Source organism: Lissotriton vulgaris, chromosome 7 (genome assembly GCF_964263255.1).
Source record: "Lissotriton vulgaris chromosome 7, aLisVul1.2, whole genome shotgun sequence".
Lineage (NCBI taxonomy): Eukaryota > Metazoa > Chordata > Amphibia > Caudata > Salamandridae > Lissotriton > Lissotriton vulgaris.
In genome coordinates this window covers 864084440-864102003 of record NC_141695.1, presented here as the reverse complement: position 1 = coordinate 864102003, position 17564 = coordinate 864084440, and the positions used below count along the sequence as shown (strand labels likewise).

Genomic DNA, 17564 nt, shown 5'->3' with positions numbered 1-17564 from the left:
AGTTAAAACCTCCAGGTCTTTTAGTTGCTACTGTTGTCAATCAACTATATCTTGAATATAATAGCTGGTCAAAGGTGAAAGTCTTAACTGCTTGAAGTACAGTAGTCCGTTCCTTGAACTGTTTTTGGGTATGAATGTGCCACATTAATACCTTGCTTTTAAAGAGCCCCAACTTAGTCCACACTTCAAACATAGACAAGCATGCCTGCTCTCTTCCTCTGAAGTCTATGTAAATTCAGGGAGAGTGAATCAATGTCTTTATATATTGAAGTTGGAAGGAACCGTCCAAAGAATACAATTAGCCATTGTTGACCCTGTTTTTACCATTGCAGGAACGCCCAAGGTAGTCTTTAACCTCTTGGCTGCTAGGCGTTTTCCCGCTGTGTGCTGGAAAATGCCATTTTAGTGGCACCATGACGAGCTCAGCTCGTCATCAGCACACGACACCCGTGGGTGATGACGAGCTGAGCTCGTCATCAGCATCGAAAGGGTTAACTACTCTAATGCCAATGACCAATATTAGGCCTTTATCCCTAACTAGCAGCCCGTCCCGACGTTGTCCGGGAGCAGTTAGGCTTCATGGCCCCCGCCCGCCCCGACGTTGTCCGTGGGTCCCCCGGAGCCTTCCTCCATATATTGCAGTATAATACCTCTATGTTTACTTTGTACGCTTTTGTAACTTGCACATGTAACTTTTTCCTCCTGTAATGCACCGTTTGGCTCACTTTTTTAATGCTCCGTTTGCTTCCTCTTGCTACCTGCACACGTCACTTTTTCCTCCTATACCTCTGTTTACTTTGTACGCTTTTGTAACCTGCACACGTAACTTTTTCCTCCTGTAAAGCACCGTTTGGCTCACTTTTTTAATGCTCAGTTTGCTTCCTCTTGCTACCTGCACACGTCACTTTTTTCTCCTATACCTCTGTTTGCTTTCTTCGCTTTTGTTACCTGCACACATAACTTTTTCCTCCTGTAATGCACCATTTGGCTCACTTTTGTAATGCTCCGTTTGCTTCCTGTTGCTCACGATTTTCATTTGTGCTTCATTTTTCCGCCGCTCACCACTCCTAAATAAATAACCTACCTCATCCGCTCCTCGCCGCCTGTCCGCCGCTCCTCACCGCCTGTCCGCCGCTCCTCCCCGCACCATGTCCGCCGGTCCTCCTCGTGCTCCTGGACGCCGCTCCCCCCCGCGCTCCTCACGTCGGGCACGCACGTCGCGACCGGCGCTCTTTCCAAGGGACTTCTTTTTTTTTTTTTTGTACATTTTTTAAATAACGTATAGTTATTAAGTTTAGATAGCCTATGTCATTCTGCACACCCTGACGATTACAACGATGTATCGGGTGTGTGAATTGGCGCTCTGGTTCCCGAGTTTACCCGCCTCAAAGGTTCAAAGTTCTTCCTTTATAATAGTAGTATAGACTAGCAGCCCGACCCAACGTTGGCTGGGTATGAATTGCTGCCTTGCCAGTAGTATATTGTTTTGTAGGATTTCGTTTTGATAGCATTTCTTATCTGTGACAGGCCTGTGAAACGCTCAGATTCACAGTGCACTGCTGATGCACTTAAGAGTGTGCGTTTAGTAGTGTGTGAACTCGAGTTTCCCTACTTTATTTTTCCTTGCAATATTATATAGCGCGAACTTGACAACATGGCATGAGCACAATTTACATTACAGAAGAACACATTCATTTGTGGTAGGCACGGGGAGACAAAGCGATTTGCCTGGAATCACAGAATGTTGAGGTGATGCCGAGATTCGAACGTAGCTCCCCAGCTCTGAAGTTTGCAATTCTAGAACTTGTGGCGGGAGGTGTGTCTAAAAGTGTATGTCGTTGCTGTCCATCAATGAGAGAGACCTGTGCATTTTTCAAATGGGTGGTGAAAAAATCTGAGTATGTTGCTGGAGATGTGGGCTGTTGTGCCACCAATGTACTTACCGGGGGAGAGTAAAAACCCCTTATTCCGCAACTTTCTTTCTGCATACCATCACTCTGCATACTTTCATTCCAAAAGTACCATGACTCCGCAATGCCATTATAACGCATGGCATTACATTGTATATGCTTTTACCACGCATACATTTACAACGAAATTCGTATTTGATGTTTTGATAATGTACTTTTACAATGTATATGACTTTACCACACATGCATTTGCGTTATAATGGCATGCGTGATAAAGTCCTATGCGTTGTAAAAGTTTTAGAAATGATGTCTTTGCAGAGTAATAGTTCTGCGTTATAAAAATTGCGGAGTGATGGTATGCTGGATGTTGGTTTGCGGAATATCATCACATATTCCCGGAGGAGGGATAGTTCCTTTCTTGCTATTTCCGTGGAGGCGGGCCTTGTGTCCCGAGGTGCGTGGCGCGAGGCCTGTGCGCAACAGAAGTGTAAAATCTCCAGTGTGCGCTTCAGGCGTCACCGGAAGTTAAGGCGAGATTACATTTCCTGCACAATGGCCCCTGTTTGCGCTCCTTCCGGCCCTTGGGAATAGCGCCATGCCTGATCTCCATACAGTAAAGCAGGTGCACGTCACTGGGAGCGCGGGGCAAGCACACCCGGAGCTGGAACGTAAAGAACCTGGGAAGAAAAAACAATGAAATACTGGGCACAATGCTCGCTTTTTTTCCCCGTAATCCTGCGCAGCACACGCCCACAACACACGATATGAGACATGGCATGAAGGGCATAACGTACCACGCGCCCCCAGTGTTTGTCAAGCCCCCAGCACACGCCCACAGCACAACGCAGACACGCACACAAGGGACTACTTTGCTGGCACAGTACTTTTACCTTTTAAATGTGTATGGTGGGCGTCTGCATAGCCTATGTCCTTCTGCTGCAACTGCCCTTTCCAACGCTGTATTGGGTGTTGTAATTGGTGCTGTGGTTCCTGTGATTACCCGCCTCAAAGGTTTGGGCTCTCTCTTTATTATATTAGTATAGATTCCTTTTCATTCCAATTGACCGTGTGTGTCATAAATTCACAACTCTCAGACTTGATTAAGAAGCACAAGCTTCTTGATTCGGTTCATGAAGGTTTGCAATCTGTAAAACTAACTAGGTAGAAGTTGGCACCAGCTATCAATGACAAACAATTTATTTTGGACGAGAGCAAAACTCTAACCCTTCTAGATCTCTCAACTCTTTTCTCTATGGTCTCCTATGCCTCTCTGCTGAACCGTGTTTGGGAGGCGGGCATGCAAGACCATTACTTGGACTGGTTATTTTCTTACTGTGCGCTCACAAATGACGTCCCTTTCCCTCATGTGTAAACCTATTAAGTCTGTGATTTGCATCTAGTCTGTCCCTAGTAAATATTTATGATCCCACTGGAAAGATTGATTTGGTACTTCTGACTAAGTTTTTCTCCTTTCACTAATAATATTTAGTTAATCATGCAATCAATTAGGGATGTATAATTTCAGCTGCACTTTAAAGAATGTTTGAGATCTGTAGCGTTCTTGTTTCAGTTTAAGGAAAGGGAATTGGAATCTATTCAAATTGATATTTTAGTTTTTGGTAGAATACCAACTGCCTGGTCAGATCCCTTGTGACCCTCTGATCTTGCCCTTCTGCTTACTCTCGTCAACAGTACAAGTAGAGTTATCTTCGATGTCAAAATCCACATTTAGTAACATGTAATAAGTTCTCTCCTTGCGATTCCTTCTCCCCAGTGTTAATGTCGATTCACCTGCTCCTACTTCTTTTCAGGAAGACTCTTATTTAGCCGAGCATTATGTTGGACCCAGGCTATTCAACGTTGCTTGGGATTCCACCTGACCCTGGTCCAAAGGCTTCACATTATACTAAACTGTGGTTTAGACTCCTATTAGACCTGAGCAGAAGATGTTGGATGAATTTAAGCTTGCTGATCTATATTGACTTCAGGAACAGAGTTGTTCGGAATGTAATGTTCAGAGTAAAGGCCCTGCCCTCATACGTGACTCTCTAAGCTTCACTGCTCAGGTTTTTTTTCCTTCTAACCTTTTTCTGTTGCTTGTGTCCACAAGACTAGGACAAGCATGATTACAGTCTTGCTGCTAGCTCCTAAGTTATTGAATCCTTTCCCTTTTGACCCCAAAACTCATCGAAGATCATCTGTTTCCGACAGAGACAAAACTATTTTTTTCTCCTCCTCAGTATAGCACTTAGTAGTCTTCCTTCTTCTTAGTTAATAGCTGTACCAAGGTGACAGATGCACTGAATAAAGTAAATGCGTTATAATAAAGTGATTAAATACGTTCAAGGTCACAGTATGTATGCTTTTACAACTTAACAAATAAACCTCTTTAATAAGACCTTGGTTTCAAGTTAAAGTCTTTGCTCATGAAGGACAGTTGCAAGTTAGATAATTACGCTTGAACTACAGACCCATAAAAGTCTAGTAATAATGAGCCCGGGTAGCCTCGTGTTTTTATTAGCTCTGCTGCAGTTAATTTCTGTCTAGATCGAGTCATTTGGTTGGCATTCTTCCACAATGCAGTATTATCACATACTCGTGTATTGGGACGCTGGGATTCGCACACAGTTCTGCTAACATACACCAGTCTTAATCTTCCTCATACCTGCGTTTCAAGTGTTGGACTGAAACCAGAGTCAGCCACCCCTTCGGAGTTCCACCTCGCACACTAATTTCTGTTATTACTGTTCTAGGACTGATGCACAACTCTCACTCAGTATTTTTTCCAACTTGTCTTATGAATTGCATTCCTTGCATAGGTCGGTGTAATCTACTACCTGCACTGTGCTTCAAGGACCATGTATTGTTATTTGTCTTTGCATTATTTTTGGTCTGTTTTGCTCTATGTAATAACTGCAAAATAAATAACAATCTTCTGATGTGCAGCATCTTCCATTCTAGCAGTAGGGCAATATGCAACACATACTTTACAGTGGATCTCAGTCTCAACTTGCAACACCTGTGTTTTTCCAGTACAAGGACCCGCAAACTTCTCTTCAGGTGCACCCCTTTGAATATTTAACATACCCCACACTTGGCTTTTCCAGTGCTCCACAGACCCGTCTTGGAAATTTACTTGTAAGAACTCTTACTGTTCTAGCACAGTAACTTATGCAGCACCCTCGATTCCGATACTAGGATCATAAAAGACCGTTCTTTCAATGCACCTAAATCATGACCTGCCGTCCCTCTTGGTATTTCAGTACAAACACCCCCAAAAAGCTCTTCTGAAGCACATTAGTCTTGGCCTTGTGTGTCTATAGCTATTTCAACACTGAAACTTACACGCAGCTTTGTCAAGGCCTCTCGAGTCACGACAAAAGCCTCTCTTATTATGCCATTACCAGGGCTAGTGAACAGCTTTGCTAGTGCACCTCAGTCTTACCTCCAATACCTACAGCTAGTCAAGAACTGGGACCTTTGCACAGGCCTTCAGTTGCAATCACTCCTTTGATATGGCATACTTAAAAAAAATATATATATTATTCCACAATAATAATATTAATAAAACCATTTGTAGAGGGCATGGCTACACTATAACAGTGTCCCAGCGCTATTGAAACATCCATCCAGCTAGCAAGACTTTCTGTATTTAGAATCATAGAGGAGGAAGAGGAACTAATATGTGCCTCGAGTTCGTGGGAATAGGTAGGTTTTCAGTTTAAGTCGGAATCTTACCTCCGACGGTTCCATACGGAGTTCAATCGGGAGCTCGTTCCATTTTTTACAAGGTAAGTACCTGGACGAGCGTCCTCCCATTCGCGCTTTAAAGATACGAGGGACCTAAAACTGCATGCTCCCCGATGATCTCAGATTGCGTCTTGGACGATGGATCGTTAAGAGTTTTTGAAGATAGCTAGGCCCCTTCCCCTGGGCTACACGGTGTGTAATACACAGTGCTTTAAACAGGATGCGTTCCTGTATGGGAAGCCAGTGGAGAGTCTTAAGAGCCTGTTGCCCTGAGGCTCTTTTGGACAGTTTCAGGACCAATCTGGCAGCTGAATTTTGTATGCGCTGCAACAGTTGTAGCCCTTTCTTACTCAGGCCTAAAAACAGGGAGTTTCCATTATCTAGGTGGGGGGGGGGTGACCAATGCGTGTATTAAAGATTTCCTGGTGTCAATGGCCAAATAATCAAGTATTTTACGTATGGTTTTAAGGACTCCATAACATTTACCTACTAGCCTTCCAATGTGCTGTCCATAGGATAGGCTGGAATCCAAATGTACACCTAGGTTCTTAACCGTCTCTGAGGGGATAGGTGTGGGCCCTAACTCAGATGGCCACCAGGCTGATGACCAGATAGTGGGAGCTCTACCAATCATCAATAGCTCCGTTTTATCGCTATTGAGGCGTAGACAGTTGTCATTCATCCTTACAGATACCTCCTTGAGACAGGAGGCAAAGTTCGCTGCTGCCTCATTCTGGCCTTGGGCTAGGGTGATCATTAATTGCGTATCATCAGCGTGCGTTACAATGTCCACTCCATATGGAGCCACAATTCTAGCCAGGGGTTCCATATATATGTGAAATAGTGTCGGGCTCAGGCTTGAGCCCTGTTGAACACCATGCTTTAACCATCTGGGGGAAGATTTAAACAGAGGACAGTGAACTTGGAAAGTCCTGTCTTTTAGGAAGGAACACAGCCATTCATGGGCCGGTCCTACCACTCCCATTTCTGTAAGGCGGGTCAGCAGCATGGCATGAGATACGGTGTCAAACGCCACACTCAGATCTAATAGTACCAATGCTGCTGTCTGTCCCTCGTCTACTATTTGTCTAAGCCTCTCGGTGGAAAACAGAAGGGCAGTTTCAGTTGAATATCTATCCCTAAACCCAGACTGAGACGGGTGCAGACGTTGACCCTCTTCCAGGAATTTCAGGAGCTGAATGTTGACAACTTTTTCCACTGTTTTTATACAGAACGGGAGCAAAGAAATAGGGCGGAGATTTGCAAGATGAGTAATGGGGAGGTTAGCTTTCTTTTTCAGGGGGATCACCTGAGCCCTCTTCCATTCATCCAATACGTGACATTCCTTGAATGAGAGAGCAGCCATGTTGCTGATGTGATCGATTACCACCTCTAGCTGGTTCTTAAAGCATTTAGGTGGAGCAGCATCACTGGGAGACCCTGACTGAATTCTATTTGTAAGTCTCAGAATTTCCTGTCTGTGGGGTACTGTAAAGCACTTTAAATATGTATCATTAACAGGTGTTGCACTTTTATTGAATCGATCTGTGAGCCGCTCAGTCTTAATTGGGAAGGAGGCATATATTTGTGTCTACTTTTTTCACAAAGTGGTCCGCAATAGATTCGCAGATCTCTTCGGAAACGTTGTCTTGAGCTGTTATCCTAGTTGGAGCTGTGAGTTCTTCATATCTCGAAAACAACTCTTTAGAAGGATTGTCCGCAGATTCTATCCTCTCCTTCAGGAATGCACTTTTCGCTGCTTTTCTAAGTCTGTGATAGTTTTTCAGACTATCTTTTTATTGCTGTTTGCACTTTAGGTCATCATTTTTACGCCAACTGCGTTCGATACGTTTCCACGCTGCTTTGGCATCCATCAACTCTTTACTAAACCATGGCGCAGTTTTAGTCCGCCTGGTCCAAGCCTTTGTTGTCCAAGGCGCAACTGTATCTAAGGCCTTCGCCATCCACTCTTCATGAGCCTTCCAAGCTACTTTTAGGATATCACTTGGTGGTGGCGCCTCTTTGAGCAGTGCCAGTCTATAAGCTTTTTGACTAAACTTTTTCCAGTTCCTGCGTTTCGGGTGCAGGGTTTTCAGTTCATTCCGTTGTACTGAGCCTAGGTGCAACCTAAAAGGGATAAGTCCATGGTCTGACCATGGTACCATGATAGGGGGCGAGACCTCCAATCCCTCCCAATTCGAAAAAATGGGATCAAGCACATGTCCATATTGGTGCATGGGTGTTACTGACTGAAGTTCTAGCATTAGAGGTTTCATTGCTAACAAGACCTCCTGTGTCTCCCTATAATTAAGGTCCTCAAGGTGTAAATTTAAATCCCCTAGGATAAGAAACTTGCTGTAGCGTAAAGCCGGCTGGGTGGCATTTTCAGTCAGGCTATTAATAAACTGTGAGGCCGCACCCGGTGGACGGTATATTAAAAAGCCATTAATCGTACTTTTGGGGGAGGTTTTTATGGAAAAAAACCCAGCCTCGCTGTTCATGATATTTATAGAGTCCAAAGTGCATGGCAGCTCCTTTTTATGTATCGGTGCAATGCCACCTCCTCGCCGAGTCCCCCTGTCGACTCTAAGCAAACAATACTCTAAAGGGAGGGCCTCTAGGATATCTGGGGTAGCTGCCTCGTCCAACCAAGTTTCGGTTAAAAAGAGCACATCTAATCGACGATCTAATAAAAGATTGTGAATTTCTAATTTATGCTTCTTCATTGAACGGCTATTTAGCAGCGACATGCTCGCCCATTCAGCCTCTTCCTCTGATCTCATTAATGTGTGATGGGCTAGGGCACAACCTGTGCACCAGAGTGGGACTTCATCCACATGTATCCTGTGCTTACTTCCCTCTTCAATCCCGGGGCACAGGTCCAACAGCTGATCTTTGGTATAGCACAGCCTTTCTGGCCTTCCAGTATCAATTTGGGCAGAATTTCTGGCCCCAGGCCCCGGCATGGCGCAGACGGGCTCGCCTTCGGCGCGCGCCCGCTGCGCTCGTCCGCAGCGCGTCGAGGAGAGGTGAGCATTTTAAGCTAGGGAGGAGGGAGGGCCGATCAGCTAGTCAGCTCGCCCTCTACTCACCCAAGATGGCGGCGCAAAGTAGTGTTCCGAAGCAGCACCTAATCGGCTGCAGTAAGGGGCGAAATGAACACTGCGGGCAGTGCGAGCCACAGGAAGAGATACAAATTATACTTTAGTGCCACAGGACAAAGTAGGTAAAATAACCATTTTAATTACAAATTTAAAAATAATGCAAATATCACGTTCCCGGCTTCCGCCTCAGGAACCTCAGCACAGTCTGTCTAGCAAGCTAATCTTTGCGCCGGAATACAAGCACGACTTTTATGCTAGGGAGGTGGGAGGGCCGAGCAACTTGTCAGCTCGCCCTCTACTCACCAAAGATGGCGGCGCAAAGTAGTGTTCCGCACTACTGACACAAAAGGCCAATTTTGCTAGTGATTGTCCCTGTTGACATCAGTGCCTTGTACTAATGTGGTGCAGGGACCTAAGAGCAGCCTTTCCAGCGTACCTCTGTCCCGAATTTCCTATCAATACATTTCATTTAAAATGGCTACCACACAGCTTCGGGTTTTCAGTTCTGAACACATCATCCTCTACTAGTTTAGTGTAGCACTGATTTATACACCTCCATTCTGACTGACCGCATGCTCTACTCTTTCACAACTGGGATCCAAACACAGCATTGTGATTGCTCCTTACTTCACAATGGTGGAACTCCCTTCATTGTGAGTAGTAGGAACTAATCACAGCTGCAGTGATGTGCCTCCATACTGGCTGTCGGTAACCCCCACTGTTCCGTTAATATTACTCAAGCAATACTCAGCTAGCGTGCCTTGGTTCTGAACAGCAGTCCCTCTACTCTTCAGTAATTAACCAGGCTCTACCAATACAATTCAATCTGGACTTCAGCAGACCCTACTATTTCAGTACATTCTTCTATTTCAACACTGTGACTCCGTCAGATCTTACATTGTGACACGTACCAGACTGCAACCTGCCACCCCAAATTATAACACAAGAATCCCCACATAGCTCTGCCAATGCAGCTCGGCATTAAACGCCAGCGTCCTCTTTTCCATGCTTTTTTCAATGCACCCACAGCTTTGCATGTTCACTTTAATTGCTATGCCCTGGCTATTTCAGCGTATGCTCTATTTCAATTTTCACTCATTACTATTTTAATACTGATTAAGACAACCATGCCAGTCCAACACTGCTGTAGCATTCTGTGCAATTATGATGGTGAGATTCGCACACAATTTTGCCAGTGGCCTTCAAGTCTAACTCTTCGCTCCCCCTTTGCTACTCTAAAATGGTGACCTACATATTGCTACAGTGGTCCTTATTTCAGATCTCTACCGCCCTGCCTGACTGCAACAACTCTGACAATGCATTCAACTCTGTACCTTAGTATTTCTTTGTATGCTATCTCTTGGAGCCACACACAGAACTGTATGTATACCACCTCCTTTCATTTGCTGTGTTTTCATTGCAAGTAAAATGTATGTCATTAATATACACAATTATGAGATATGACAAACGATATGCACTGATTATTTTGATAACTTTATCACACATCTATTATGGATTGTGATTTTATGCGATTACATTTGTGGTTATCCATCTTGAATATACAATAATAACAAAAACAAGCATTTACAATGCAACGGTTTCGCCTTTGGAAAAGTTAGAGCTATTGGCATTGTAAATGACAAAATTTGTATTTATGTGTTGGTTTTGAAAACAGATAAATAAATGGCATTGTCATTTACATTGCCAATAGCTTAATCTTCTCGACCTGTTCGATACACAGCAAGCGCCTTACCCGCTTAGTTCCAAGCAACCTGAAAATACCTCCAGTGGCATGCCTGGGCGACCTTAACATTAGTCTCCAGAAATTAAGTACATTTAAAAGAGGACAACATGGCATGAAAAGCTGACTGGAAATTTGTGTCCTACACTGGTTGCACACCTGCAAAACACAAAGTTCAGCCAGAGGAAGAGAAGCTCAAATGTTTGTCGCTGTACTTGAATAAGCCCAACCACTGGATATAAAATTATTGCTGTATACAGTAGGCTCATAAGGAGTAAAGTGATGTTAATGCCACAAACATAAGACAATGCATAGATGTGTATTACTAATCGTACCGGTGCAAGACGACATAGGTAAGTAACCTTTGTTTGTAGATCAGAGGCATTGCTTACAACATTTTTTTTTTAAACATAAATAAATGGTATTGTCATTGACAATGGCAATAGCTGTGCAGGCCTCCGTTCTCTGGCAGCGGGGGTGGGGGGGGGGTTGAGATGCACTGATAGAGCTATGTATGTGTCATTCCTCGGGCAGTAGGGGAGTTGAGATGCACTGAGAGGTGTGCAGGCCTCAGTCTTAGTTCTCTGGCAGCAGGGGGTGAGATACACTGACATGATAAGGCCGCAGTCTCTGGCAGCAGAGGGTGAGATGCACTGAGAGAGGTGTATCAGCCTCAGTTTCTGACAGTAGGGTGCTTGAGATACACTGACAGATGATAAGGCCTCAGTGCTGTAGCGGGGGGGAGATGAGATGCACTGAGAGAGGTGTAGACATCAGTGCTCTATCGGGGGGAGATGAGATGCACTGAGAGGAGTGTAGACCCCACGGAATGATGATGTTTATACCACTTCCCGCTCACGGACACCACAGCTCCCACCCTTCCAGCAGGCCTCAGACATACACCTACCCCGGGGGGGGTCACTCACCTTTGACTTGGCTCTCGTACTCCGCCAGCACCCTTCGTTCCTTCCGCAGCTTCCCGTGTGACGTCATCCTCAGCCCTTTAAACTCCCCGTACTCCACAAATAAAAAGTTCCTCTCTGCTCAGTGCCCCCCAGCGGGCTCCTCTGGCATTGGGGGCTCCTGCCCCCGTAGGTAGGGGCAGGGCAGTGGTGCCGAGTACAAGGGCAGTCCCAAAGGGCAGATGTTTAAGGCAAAGTGCGGAGTCTGCTCCGGAGGAGGGCATGCATAGCTCCCAGTAGCATCGACAGGCAGGGCGAGGGCACGAAGGGATTAATCACGAGATGCAGCAAACACTGCCAGCTTTCAGCATGAATGGGGTCAGGCGCTGTGAGTCTGCGGGGGGGCGGCATGCAGGGTGTGAGGGTGGGGTGAGACACGGGGAGGGATGAAGGAAGGCGGGCAGGGATGATGCCGGGTGACACTGCGAGGGTGGGGTGAGGCAGAGGGTGTAAGGGTGGGGTAAAGTAGGGGCAAGGTGATGCAGGGGTGAGAGGTACGATAGGAAGGAAGCGAGTGGATGGTGAGAGCGTGGAGGCGCGTGACAGGTGAGGGATACGACTGTGAGGGTGAGGTGAGGGAGGGGGCGACGCAAGGCTGGGAGGTGTGACAGGGTGGGTGACGGAGGAGTGGGAGATGTGAGGTTGGGGGGCTGCACACGGTGAGGATGTAAGGGTCGAGAAATGTAGGGAAGGAGTGTCAGTGGGCAGATGGTTCGTGGTGATGCAGGGTAAACACTGTGGGGGAAGGGGGGCTGAGAGGAAGAGGGCGTGAGGAGGATGGGAAGAGACACCACAGAGAGTGAAAGCAGTAGTTTAATGCAGGGGGTGGGGCTGTGAGGGTGCGAGGGGTGGGGCTGTGAAGGTGAGAGGTGACAGAGGGGTGGGACTGTGCGGGTGAGAGAGGGGTGGGACTGTGAGGGTGCGAGGGGTGGGACTGTGAGGGTGAGAGGTGACAGAGGGGAGGAACTGTGAGGGTGCACGGAGACAGAGGGGTGGAAGTGATGGAGGGATGATGAGGGTGCAAGATGACAGAGGGGAGGGAGGCAGTAGGTCTGCTTAAACATCGTAGGTTGTTTTTGGCTACCACAAGGCTGCAGGAGTCTCCTCTGCTGACGGTACTATTAACAAGCGAGAAGCTGCGTGTTCTGACTTGGCATGGGCTGTTTGTGTAGGCGCAAAATTAACTCTGCAGTCCGGGTATGTCAACGCCTTAAAACGTGCTTTACAAGTACTCGTTAGCCTGGCAAGGTACCTCTCCAGTACTTGATGACTAAGCCGACGAAATGCACACAGACGCGTTCAAAAAGTTAAAACCGAGCACGTGACCTAAGTTGTCGGCTGATGTTTTATCCGTGTTTTTGTAAAGTATGAGCATTCTGCCACCAGTTCTTGCTAATGCTTAATATCTTTGTAAACAAAGCGCAGCAAGAGTTTTTGCATCAAACTACAGGGTTTCAAAAAAATACAAAGGCAGAGTTTCGCATGAACCAAAAACATGAAGATCAAAGCTCAGTTGTTTCCAAGGCCCGAGCAGGGAAAGAAAATCCTATTGTTCCAGGGTGTGATGTCCGGCCTCGAGTAGGGCGAGTCAACATGAAGCCAGGCAGTGACCGCGGCGGCTTCCGGTGACCTCTCCGCATCACCTACGGAGGCTCGGCGGGGCCGGATTTCCTGTCGGACAACTGTGACAACAACGTGCACCCGGCTGTGCATAATGTGCATTCTGCAGATTTACTTTGTAACGCCTTATGGGATCCCAGGACACCTCAGCATGATGGCCTGTTCAAACCCCACCACCTCAGATTTCCTTTCAATACTTAAAATTAATTTTGATGAACTCATTAAAGTTAATTGAATGCTACCAAATATTCTGTGCATCCTTTTCCAACCAGAATATTCCCATACGCTGCTGAAGTAATTGAGCACGTGCCGAAGGGCAAAAATAAGACACAGCAGAGGTTGCATCCACCAATTAATGGTGTGCCAGTGAGGGCCCGAGAGGAAAGGAACCTACTCGGAGCTAAAACAACAAACGTGACACGACGAAAACATTGCACAACGCATGCATACAACCGTATACTGGGCCCGTGCTACACATTTCCAATCTTGCGCATGTGGTCTGGTCTGTCTACGTGACTGCTCGGGTATTTCCTGATGTCGGCAGCACTAAGCCAAATAAAATTAGCCGCCGCTTTACAGGAAGAAATCCGTTTCCCCCTTGAGCGGAGAGGCCAGGCTAGCGAGCATTAGCAGCATATTGCGCCGGACAGCCGGAGGGGGGCAGGTGAACTGGCTCACAAACAGCGGTAGGGGGGGCGGGTTAACAGGCACACGGACAGTGGGGAGAAGGGGGGGGCGGCGGGCAGGCACACGGACAGCGGGAGGGTGGTCAGGAAACAGCCAGCGGGACAGGGACAAGATGGACAATGAACACAAACATCGTTGTAAAAAAAAAAAGTACACGCCCACAGTGGCCATGTCTTCATGACGTTGCGGAGAGGGAAAGAATCAGCAGAACGCCCACCAATCGCCTCGGGAAATGACGGACAGTTCTCTCTTCCAATGGCTAGCCTCCATTTATGGAGCTAGGCAATGGAAGAGAGAGGCGGAACGAAGGCCACACTGTTGTAACATTAGATTTCGCCTGCCCCGAAAAGCTGCGCAGTGCGCAGCTTTCGATGAGGCGAAACCTAAAAAGGACTACCGAATGCACCTTGATAAAGGTATTCTCCAAATTTGAATAAGTAGTGCACAGACTCAGATATTAATTTAATGTATCAAGAAGGCCATGAGACAAGGTCTTCTTTCTTTTACAAATTTGAGTAGTAACTGTAAAAAACAGTTATTGTTATACACTTGTTCTCATTTTTTGAATTTTCATTGTTAACATTAAATTGTGAATTTGTGCTTGGCTTATGTCACTGTTTGTATTTCTCTATACCTAAGGTGAGACATTTGTACATATGCGACTTCCACAAGAACTTTATTCAAAGTATGAGGAATAAACGGAAGAGAAAAACGAGTGATGATGGTGGAGACTCGCCCGAGCACGAGACAGATGTCCCAGAGGTAAACATGGCACCCACAGCTTGTTATTTGGAATGTCGTTGAGATGGGTATTTGGTCGCCCATTGTAATGTTTCCCAAACCATGTTGACACGTAACTAAGACCACCAAGTCCTTTCCCAGCCACTGTGCCTTGTTTACGAATTCTGTACGTCTGTAGTTTCTTTAATTTGCTGCGTCTCCGACTGGTCTCCAGACTTGTTGCACAATGTGGGAAAAAATGTAAATTCTTTAAAAAAATGGTTTTTTATTAAAGTATCGTAGAATGTTTCCTCCTTCACCATCAGCTCTCAAATAATTCCTATTTCTCAAGTTTAGCATTTAGGTTTCTTCTGTAAATGTTCTGAATTTGCATCAACATTATTCAGATTTAAAACCTACAACAGTAGACCATACCCGAAATGCAGCACCCATACCATCAATCACCCATATAGTACAAACAATAGATAATATTGTGTGCTAAAAGCCAAATGTGCCCCTGTCCAGGAGCACTTCCCCTCCGAAGGGGATGCAAGACAGAAACCACTGGATTGGTTCTGCACCACAATCTGTCAACACAAAAGTCCGTAATTGTGCATCATTATTAACAATAAAGGAAAAATCACTGCTAATGCAAAGTCATCGTCTCTTATTCTTCTTATTCATAAATCATCAGCCGAAGCATTTCGTCCTCTTGACTTAGGACTTCTTAAGGTCTTAATGGAAGACTAGCCACAGACCAATTAAATCTGTAGTTGTCCAATTGCAACTGATGCTGTTTCATGTGGAAGGAAATTACAACCTAGTAGTTTCTGTTTGCAATGTAAACAAGTAATCCAGAAGAGAACCAAATAAGGTTATGCAGCTGTCCAATATCCAAACAAATGCATAACGAAATGTCCGAAGGCAAGTGGCATGATAACCATAGCATTAGGATAATGCAAAGCAAGTAGGTTTCATTAAGAATATACAGCAAAAAAGTGGATAATATCCATATCAACTTGTATCGAAGTAGAACGCAGTCTCCTAAACAGCCAGCATTATTCAGTGTTAACATGTACCTCAGTGATGCTTGTTTTATCGTTATGTTAATTATTTGAGACTGAACTGGCATGTAAAATGGTAGCACAAACTATAGATAAAAACGAACTGGAGATGCAGTTATTTTTTCATTAGATAACTTTATTTCGGTCATAGACCATAAAAGTGAAAATAAAATACATACACAAACGCACAATCAATAAAACAATAAATAAATGACAGGTCAGTATTAAAAATGGATTAAACTAGATAGTTATCAAGACTTAAAAAGTAAAAATTCATAATTGGACATAATTGAACACAAGAATGTATCCAAAACTTTTCCTTCTACTCCACATGCCAAATAGAAAGCTGGATACAGCAAAAATGATGGGGGGTGGTGAGTGTCATAAGTTAAAACCCTACATGCCTGACTACAATATCTGAACCCTAGATTCCTGCATAACGGAATCAGCCAGCATTTCCTTATAAATTCATACGCAGGGCAAAAAAACATTACATGGCAAACATCTTCACACTTATAATTACATGCCGGGCAGGCAATATTTTTTGATTTTGCCCATTTGCAAGTAAATGTTCTAAGTGGTAGACTGCTGTTCCTTAACTGGATGTAGAGCTTCCTCGCAAGGGGAGGCTAGATAATTCCTCCGCTCGCAATTCAGATTTCACCAGGAGGAACTCTACTGAAAGTCTTCCTGGGGAACCTGAACTCTGTAAGGTTAATGAGAACTGCTGCCTCAGCTGACTTTTGAGTTCCAATTTGGATATCCCTGGGCAACACACCTCCGGGGTCTCCCAGAGCTCAGGCAAAACAATCCGAATACTAAGAGACTTGATGTGGTGCAGCTACAGAATGTTCTTGCCTTTTAGAAGAGCCCATACCTCTATAAATTCCTCTCTATTTGGAGCTAGTTCAGGCACTAACCAAAGTCTCTTCCAATAGAGCAAGGGCCATGCTGATACTAATTCTTCTATAGATTCCAGCCCCAGGTCAAGTCGTAGAAGAATGAGTGGTGTGCTAGGTGGCAACCCCAAAAGGCTCCTCATAAAGCCCTGCTCAACCCTCAGGAGATTAGATATATTTTTGTGGCCCCAAAGTTCTGCACCGTACGTTGAGGCCATTCTTGTTTGTGATCGGTATATTTCAATGACCGGGGCTGCCGGCTTGAAATCAGAAATTCTGTGGACTTTGCTAATGCCCCCCATTTCTTGGGATAACCTAAGGGCTGATTTGGAAATTTGGGAACCCCGGTCAAAAATTTCCATCAAGGTAATGCCCAGGTAAACAAAGGTCTTAACTCTCTCCAGGGGTGTTGAATTTAATATAATATCTACTTGTCCATGGGGCAGGTTGCTTCATAAATCTACTTGTCCTGTAACAAAATCCACATGTCCCTTTGGTTCCATGTAGTGCAGCAACAAATTATGGCATTATATAAGAGCTCTGATATAGTCTCTCTTGATTATGCCAGGGCTCCTACCATAGTAGTGTTTGAATACTTGTAGTCCCCTTATATTGCCACGTTTCCGCAGATCTACATATTGGGGCTGAAAGTAGTGGGTAAGCAATAGTTCCAGTGTTAGAATGCCATTTTGAGTCTGTGCAAACCTACTAACGTGCATGTTTTAAGGGTTTTTAACAACTCCTCTCTAATCTTTCCCCATATTGACAAATGTTGAAAATTTACTCCTGACAATGACAGACGTAAACCTTCTTCCAGAGTTGGAAAAAAGTGGTTGGAGGGAAAGTGAACTTCAAACACTTAGATTTTCACATGAGCAAATCTACACATGCATATTTGCTCATGCTAAAATGCAGTTCACAAATATTTTCTAGGAGTACTATTTCTTGATCTACTTCTGTAAATTTTTAGTAATTCACAAAAGCCATATAGCTGCACTTAATGAAAGGACATATACCATGGATGCTCTTTTGAGACTTTCTTTAATAATTGGGCTCCTAATTTGGTCTGTTGTTGACCATGACCGTTTGCTTTTATTAAAAGTCTGT

At 45.0% G+C, this 17564-nt stretch overlaps 1 protein-coding gene across 1 annotated transcript in view; it reads left to right on the top strand.

Annotated features, from left to right (window-relative positions):
* The window catches only part of SAP30L (SAP30 like), a 32442-nt gene that overhangs the window by 2693 nt on the left and 12185 nt on the right, over positions 1-17564 (top strand). Inside the window, exon 2 of the mRNA XM_086931254.1 lies at positions 14414-14536. Coding sequence (XP_086787380.1) covers positions 14414-14536 — 123 coding nt within the window. The remainder of the gene's footprint in view (positions 1-14413; positions 14537-17564) is intronic.